At 38.4% G+C, this 8,471-nt stretch overlaps 1 protein-coding gene across 1 annotated transcript; it reads right to left on the bottom strand.

Moving 5' to 3' along the window:
* Window positions 1-525: 525 nt before the first annotated feature.
* LOC131803807 (uncharacterized) lies at window positions 526-1,918 on the bottom strand. Its single transcript, XM_059125522.1, has 2 exons — window positions 617-1,918; window positions 526-555 (listed from the first exon to the last, which is right to left on the bottom strand). Exons 1-2 carry the CDS (start codon window positions 1,916-1,918, stop codon window positions 526-528), a joined length of 1,332 nt encoding a protein of 443 aa, XP_058981505.1.
* Between the last annotated feature and the right edge of the window lie 6,553 nt (window positions 1,919-8,471).

The raw sequence follows: 8,471 nt of genomic DNA, 5'->3' as shown, positions 1-8,471 counted from the left end.
TTATTTATTACCGACGATAAACATAGCATATAGAAAGCACATGCATCTTTAAGTGTTTTCTTTATTTAACGAATTTACATTCTTCGGAAAAGACAAATAAGAATGAGATAAGAATCTAAAGAAGTATATTAAACATACAAAACTATTTATACAACAAGTACAGTTTCTACAAAACTAAACATACTCCCGGCCTTAAAAGATCCTAATCTTTTAACAAACTGAGATCGATCACCTTTTAACATTTCAATTGCGTGCTTCATAAATTTCATTATTCTTTATTTAAAGTAAATGGTGCAAATCTAAATTAATTCTGAAATCGTTTCTCAAATTACACTAATTCATATTGAAATATAATTAACGTATTCTATTGTTACGAATTTACCTACATACCTTAAAAATACCCTAACTAAAGTCGAGGAGGTGCGATGGCTATTGGCAGGTAGCGGCTGGACAGATGGTAGAGTCTTCGGAGAACCAAGTATAACACTGTGATTATACCAACGATGAAAACACAAGTCGTAAGGCTCAGGCTGTAATGCGTAAGGTGATGCGTGTCTAGGTGAATAGGGAAACCCAGAAATCGTTTAGCTTGCGGGATATCTGGCAACTTGTAGACTTCGACTTCGTTCTTCAGACTTAGATGGGTGAGAGGTGGCAGGGATGCGGAAATGTTGAATTGCGGGAATTTGTAGCTTATCTCGCTGTTGTAGTTCTCGTGCGCCCATAACTTCATCTCTTCAGTTTCTAGCGTACAACCCGGCTGCATGCGTAATATTCCTTGATCTCGGATTCTGACGTTTTGACGTTTACCATCACATTTGACTTCAGTGACAGTACCTTTTTCAACCGAAAATACCCATGTATTCGGTGTGTGAAGTTGCTTCCAGACGTTGCGGAATTTTGAAATGGCGAATTCGCAACTATCTGGTATCGTATTAGGTTTCAAGTATAGCCTTACTTCACAGTCAGCCGGCTCTCTAGTGTTGTAAATGGGGTGCGTCTGCTGGCATATCAATAGTTTCTCCATTTTCTGACATCTAGCAAATTCATCTTCCTTGAGGGTGTAGAATGACGTCTTTCCCTCATCTATCAGAAGATACTCGCTTTTTGCTTTGAACTGTATTGACAATCCATCCTGTTTGATTGGATAAGACTGGATTGCATAAGCAGCAAACAGGTCAGTATTAATCAGAGGTATGCGAATGTTAAATAACATATATTCTTCCGTTGTTCGGGTCGTTACCTCAGCAATCTTGGCGAGTTCTATTGGAGATTCTGCTGGTAGATGCAATCTTTTTGCCACTGCAGCATTTATCATCTGGATCTGCTTCTTGAAGACCTTCACGGGAAGAATTTCGTGAAGGAAGCTACCCCGAATGTTGACCATTGCGCCAATTAAATCTCTTTGGACTACTTCCGCCTCTTGTACTGTAGCAAGAAGCTCTGAACTCTTTAACGTCATCGCGCCTCGATCTTTCATTGCGTTAATCTCAGATTGCACCACGCCTAAGGCATCGCTTAGATTGGCAATGCTTTTAAATACCGCTTTGTTTTGTTCTTTGATTACTTGTGCGGTAATGTCCTGGAGAGATGTCTGGTTATTTAGCAACTCTACCAAGGAATCCTGGTTTTCTTCAACCTTAGTGATCCTCTTCACTAACTCTTCAGCGTGCTCCTCGTCCATTAAACCAAATAGAGAACGAAACAGACCACCGACGAACGGCAAAGCAGACCTTCTCACCCTTGCAGCTGGAGCTGATGCCATTATCAGTTCATGTTGATTCCTCATGCGGTCATGGGCTTCTTGCAACCGCTGAATTAACCTCAATTCTTTCATCTCGGGCACCGTTGCTACATCCATCTTGAATTTCTCCACGGCTTCATCAAGCGCCTTCATCCCCGACACATATTCCGCCATCTTTACGTGCGCCACAATATTCCATGACGTCTTAGTCAGCCCAACAGCAGCCACTTCTTCGAAAAACACGCCAGCCCTATCTTCAAATTTTATTACATTTACCTGGGCTTTCCCAGGTCTGCTTATTATAAGCATAAATAATATATGGAAAAATACATTTTTTGACTTAAATCTACTTTTCACATTATCCTTAATCATTATATCTTTTTTTACTATTGGAGTCGATTGGACCGACCCCTCCTCGTGATTTTCATCATCCTCATTATCGTCGATAGGAAAGGGACAAACATTGTGGACCGATCTTTTGGTTTCCCCATTGCTTGTCCTTACGTCTATCATCCGACATAATCCATCCGAACCCATTATAGTTCGGATGACCCTCCCCCGCCTCCAGCAAAGCGGAGGAAGGTTGTCTTCTTTTAATAAAACCAGAGTGCCTGGTTTAATATTAGCACATTTTTTAGCCCACTTATACCTCTTTTGAAGTTCGGACAAATATTCGTTAGACCATCTTTCCCAAAATTCTTTCGTTATTGCCTGTACATCTTTCCAATGTCCCCGCAGCCCTACATAACTTTTATTTTTCTCGGTATCAGTAAATGTAGAAAAGCATTCCCCTATCAGAAAATGAGCTGGCGTCAGAACACTGAAATCATTTGGATCGTCTGACAATGGCGTTAACGGACGTGAATTCAAAACGGACTCTATTTGCGCCATGAGTGTGCACATTTCCTCAAACGTCATGATCCCACTTGCGACCCTATTCATATGCCGTTTTACAGATTTCACACAGCTTTCCCATAATCCTCCTACATGAGGAGACCTAGCTGGAATATTAATCCACTCAATGTCTCGTTGTGTGCAATAGCTGTCTAGTTCTTTTGTTAGATCTCTGCTACGAAACAACTCATATACCTCATGCAAACTATTGGCAGCTCCGACAAAATTTGTGCCGTTATCAGAATAAATTTTCAGTGGACAACCCCTTCTGGCCACAAATCTTTTTAAAGCCCCAATAAATGCTGCTGCTGTTAAGTCTGCTACAACTTCCAAATGAACAGCTTTTGTCGCAAAGCATACAAAAACGCAGACGTAGGCTTTGTCCGTTCGTTTTCCCCTGATTTTGTGATGAATCATAAGCGGTCCCAGAAAGTCAACACCTGTATTTAAGAAAGGGCGAGTCCTTATTACCCTATCCTGTGGAAGATCACCCATTTGTTGATACAAATTCCTGGGCTCCGCTCTGAAACATCTATAACACTTGCTAATTACTTTCTTGGCGAGTTGCCTACCGCGAAGAGGCCAGAATTGCTGCCTGAATATCGCTAGCAATCCTTGAGCTCCGATATGTAGTTTTTCTTGATGTATTTGTTCCATCATTAACTCGACTATTTTATTTTTGTATGGTAGTAAAATAGGATGTTTGGCCTCAAATGATAAATGACTATTTTTCAGTCTCCCACCTACTCTTAAAGTTCCCTTTTCGTCCACAAATGGGCACAACGTTCTGATTTGTGAAGATTTTGTTACATTCCCACCTTTTTTCAGAACTGAGATCTCCTCTGCAAAATTATCTCTTTGGATGTCTTGCACTAATACTATCAGAGCTTCTTTTCTGTAAGTCATTAATGACTTAGAAGGACCTTTCCTTGTTATATTGACAAACTTCAACACCCAAGCCATAACATTTTGTAAAAATTCTTATTAACTTTATTTTGGCTTAAGGTCAATTGAAAAACATCAGTGTTTTCTTTTTATAATTTTGATTTTTATTTTCCGATATTTCGACTGTCTTCGACAGTCATCTTCAGGGAAAAATACTACAAAGATACAAAACAATTAACAATTAGGATAACAATAATAACACACAATTTTTCTTTTTATTGAGAAAAGCAACAGTCTTGTTTCACCGTCTATGCTAAACTAAATTTTTGTCTGTCTATGCTTTTGAACTAAGTTCCTATAAATGTGTGCACAGTGGTCAGTATCAGTTTTATAGTTCATTCTAACATCTGTTGGTATGTTTATAATATTTAACATTTCTAGAGTAAAACGTCTTTTATAATTATTTTCTTGTGTCAGTATTTCAACGTCTTTAAAATTTGGTTTATGGCCAGTCATCGTGCAATGTGCCGCAAGCGCCGTCTTTTGTTCTAGTGGTTTGTCCGTTTTTTGATCTGACTTATGTCCAGATAGTCTAGTCTTAAGTTTGCTTTTTGTTGTACCAACATATACCTTCTGGCATATGTTAGTTTCGTCCCCTGCACATTTTATCTTATATACTACATTGCACTTATCTTCTTTTTTTTTTTTATTTTCGAATTTGTTTTGCTAAATAAAGAGTTGACGTTATTCTTCGATTTAAAGGCTAATTGATACTTGTCCTTATTATAAATGTTGGAGTTGCAGAATCGCTCCGAAAGTCCAGATATGTATGTAACTGGCTTGTATAATTTTTCCATTGTATCCCTCGTTTTGATTTTGTTATTGTTTTTTGCGCCTTTTATAAGATCGTCAATAGTGTTATTCGGGAAGTCGTTGTTTTGAAGGATATTACGTATTCGCTGTTCGTTTTTTTGTTGAAATCTTTCGTCGCTTATGCTATGTACCCTTTTAATAAAATTTACGGCTGTATTTATTTTTATTCGTCTTGGATGTTTTGAATAATAGTTGATAAGTCGTCCTGAAGCTGTCGGTTTTTGATACCAATCAAGGATCAGTTCATTGCCTTGTCTAATTATAAGGGCGTCCAAGTATGCTAGCTTTCCTTGTTCTTCGCTTTCGTGGGTAAATTGCACATTTTTATCATAGGAGTTTAAAACATTTAAAGTATTGTCAATTTCCGTTTTCCTTACAATGCAAAATAGGTCGTCAACATATTTAATCAATATTTTTGGCTTTGTCATCATTTTTCCCATTGTAGCGTCCAATAACTCCTCCATTACGATATCCGCAATAATCGGTGACGCCGGAGATCCCATAGGAAGTCCTTTTTTCTGTTCATACACCTTGTCATCATACATAAAATATCTTGATTCTTTTATACAAAGAGTCAGTATTTCTATGAAGAGGTCCTTCGGAATTTGTGTATGTGTTTTAATAATGTCCCATTTTTCTGTTATTGTCTTCAAAGCTAAATGTATAGGTATGCTGGGAAACAGCGATACAACGTCAAATGATAATAAGATTTCGTCCTCTTCAATTTTTACTTCTTTAATTCTGTCTTTTAGATCCAGCGCGTCTTTGATATTATAACTAGAATCCTTCGTCAAATGTTTTAAAATATCCACGATGTATTTGGAAAGCTCATATGTTGGGGAGTTTATTGATGAACATATCGGTCTAAGTGGGTTTCCTTCTTTATGAATTTTGGGTAGTCCGTAAATTCTTGGCGCAACTGTAAAAATCTAAATTTATTTCGGTGATTTATTTTTTCCCATACAGATGTTAGTTTTACCCCGACGCTCACTTTTACTAACTTTTTAATTTCTGGTATAAAAACCAAAGGTTCCGCTTCCCTCACCATTGGTGAATTCTCTCTTAAGAAGTCTGGTCCTTCAAACCAATGCTTATTTTTTATTATTTCTTGGGGAAGTACACCTCTAGACAACAAGTCTGCCGGATTCTGGCTTGAGGGCACATGTCTCCAGTTCTCTATTATACTCTTGGTTTGTATTTCATTTACTCGATTCGAGACAAATATCTGCAGTCTACCCGGATCCATTTTTATCCAACTCAGCACAATTGCAGAATCGGTATAATAATGCACTACGTCAACTTCCATCTTTAAACCTTCCCTAACTTTTTCCATTAGGTCAACTAACAGCACTGCTGCACACAACTCTAATCTTGGAAGTGTGACTATCTTGGTTGGTGCTACCCTTGACTTGGAACACACTAACCGTACTGTAATATCCCCTGTTACATTCTTCGATCGCAAATATACCACCGCTCCATATGCTCTCATTGAGGCGTCAGCGAAACCTACTAGTTCCACTCGCGTTGGATCGTTACAGATGATATAACGATCTACTTTTACGTCGTTGAGCTTACCTAGCTCTTGCCGTATTCTTGTCCAGGTGGAACATATATCCTGGGGAACTTCGTCATCCCAGTCTATCTTCTGTTTCCATAGATCCTGAAGCAACATTTTTGCAGTCACTGTGACTGGACCAACGAACCCTAAAGGATCAAATAACTTCGCGATCTCGCTCAATATTGATCGTTTCGAAATTCTTGTATCCTCTGTTGCTTTGTACCTAAGAGAAAACACATCCTTCCGTGGATACCATACAACCCCCAGTGTTTTCACCGAAACTTCTTCATTTTCAATATCAAGGCTCTCTTCTATATTTTCCTTCTCCACACCTTCTAAAATTGTACTATTATTTGCACACCACTTTCTTAGTGGCATGCCAAACTCGTCCAATATTCTTTCAATATTTCTCCTCATTTGTATGACATGCTGCAGAGTATCTCCACCCGTCATTAGATCATCCATGTAGAAGTCACTTCTTATCGCCAGTGACTCCAATGGATACGACATTTCATGTATATCTGCTATTCTTTGCAGACATTTTACTGCTAAATATGGAGCAGATGCAGTTCCGTATGTAACTGTGTTTAATGCATACGTTTTAATTTCACTATTTGTATTAAACCTCCAGTAAATCAACTGGAACTTCCTGTCAGCATCTGCCACCCATATTTGCCGATACATTTTTTCAATATCGGCAGAAAACACATACCTGTGCTTCCTAAATCTGAGCAAAATGCTAAACAGCTCATCTTGGATCCTAGGCCCAGTATGTAGTATGTCGTTTAATGACGAACCTGTGGACGTCTTACACGATGCGTCAAATACTACCCTCAATTTTGTTGTTGAGCTGTCTGGTCTGAGGACGCAATGATGAGGTAAATAATACCCACCTTCTCCATCTTGTAGATTCCTCACCAGACTCATGTGTCCCAACTTTAAATACTGACTAAGAAACTCATCGTATTGCATTTTTAGGTCACTATTTTTATTAAGCTTCCTCTCCAATGCCATGAACCTTCTCCTTGCTACTATTTTAGAGTCGCCTAATGTTTCCACATTTTGTTTGAATGGCAATTGAACTTCGAATTTACCATCAGGTGTCCTTTTTATACCTTCTTCAAACAACTCCTCACATCTTTTTTCATCTAATGTGAGCTTTACTTTTTTAGGGATCTCTTCAATCTCCCAAAACTTTTGCAACAACTCATCGCACGGAGTTTGCACTGCTGCTACAACTTTTCTGTCATTGGTAGATGTATCAATAATCGCAGGACCGCTGACTATCCATCCCAGCTTTGTATTCTGTATAATCGTAGTCCCTGATTTGATTTTCCCATCTACCAATATGTCATAAAAAATTTCAGCCCCCAACAGCATATCTATTCCACATGGAATATTGTACCTGGGGTCCGCTAGTGCCATTTCTTGTGGAACTTTTTCCGCTATGACTTTTGTCTCTGGCACATTTGATAATATGGTTGGTATTACTAACACTTCCATATTCGTATTATATTTTGAAGTTGTTGACTTCATCTTTACCTCTACCTTTTCTTGGCAAAGGGACTTATTTCTGGACAAACCCTCAATTTCTACTTCAGATTTCGTCCCAGTCAATTTCAATTTGTCCATGAACATTTTCGTCATTAGACAAACCTGAGAGCCGCTATCTAGCAAGGCTCTGCAACTAGTCCATTTATTCTCCCTGTTCTTAACTAAAACAGTGGCTGTTGATAACAATACGCATGCTTTCTCACTCTGCCTATTGTTTATAACTGTAATTTTTGAGCAACCTTTTTCTTTGTGTAACAAAGAGTTGTGCTCGCCTTGACAAGTTCTACAACTTACCGCACTAGTGCACATTTTTTTATAGTGCCCACTAGCTAGGCACTTAGAACATATGTTATTTTCTACTACTATGTTCCATTTCTTATCCACGGGAAGGATACGAAATTTGGTACATCTATTTAAATGATGACCAATAGAGCAACCAAGGGGACATTTTTCCTTTTGTATATATTGCCCTTTTGTATTTCTATCAGATCGCCATTCTTTCACATCTTGTGATTGCGATCTTGACTGACCTCCCCGTGAGCATGGGCCAACGGAGTTTTGCTTACCGTTATACCCTGAAAATTGTTGACTCGCCTCTAATGAAAATTGCATTTGCTTTAGGAATTTCATGAGGTCGTCAACTTTCGGAAGCTTTTTCTGCGCTCCTACAGACTGCTCAAACTGGATTCTTAACTGTTCATCCAGTTTTCTTTGCAGTAAATAGCACACGAATCCTTGATACATTTCTTCTGTATCAATTCGTGTTGCTTCTAAGGCTTGTAAGCTTTCCCCTACAGTATCTACAAATTTTTTCACACTTTGTGAATTGTAGTATACATTTGGGGCATCTAAAATCGACCTGAAGTATATTGACGTCGTAGCCCTCTTATTTGAGTAGTGCTCTTTTAATATATTCCAAGCCGTTTCTAAATATTCCTCAGTGGCTGGCAATTTAGAAATTTT

Source organism: Musca domestica, unplaced genomic scaffold (assembly GCF_030504385.1).
Source record: "Musca domestica strain aabys unplaced genomic scaffold, Musca_domestica.polishedcontigs.V.1.1 33, whole genome shotgun sequence".
In the NCBI taxonomy this organism is placed as follows: Eukaryota; Metazoa; Arthropoda; class Insecta; order Diptera; family Muscidae; genus Musca; species Musca domestica.
This window is presented reverse-complemented; position numbering and strand designations above follow the sequence as displayed.

Coding starts and splice junctions, on each gene's coding strand:
- LOC131803807 (XM_059125522.1), bottom strand. CDS start 1,918: ATGGCGGAATATGTGTCGGGGATGAAGGCGCTTGATGAAGCCGTGGAG. Junction 556..616: donor GTCTGAAGAACGAAGTCGAA/GTCTACAAGTTG, acceptor CTATTCACCTAG/ACACGCATCACCTTACGCAT.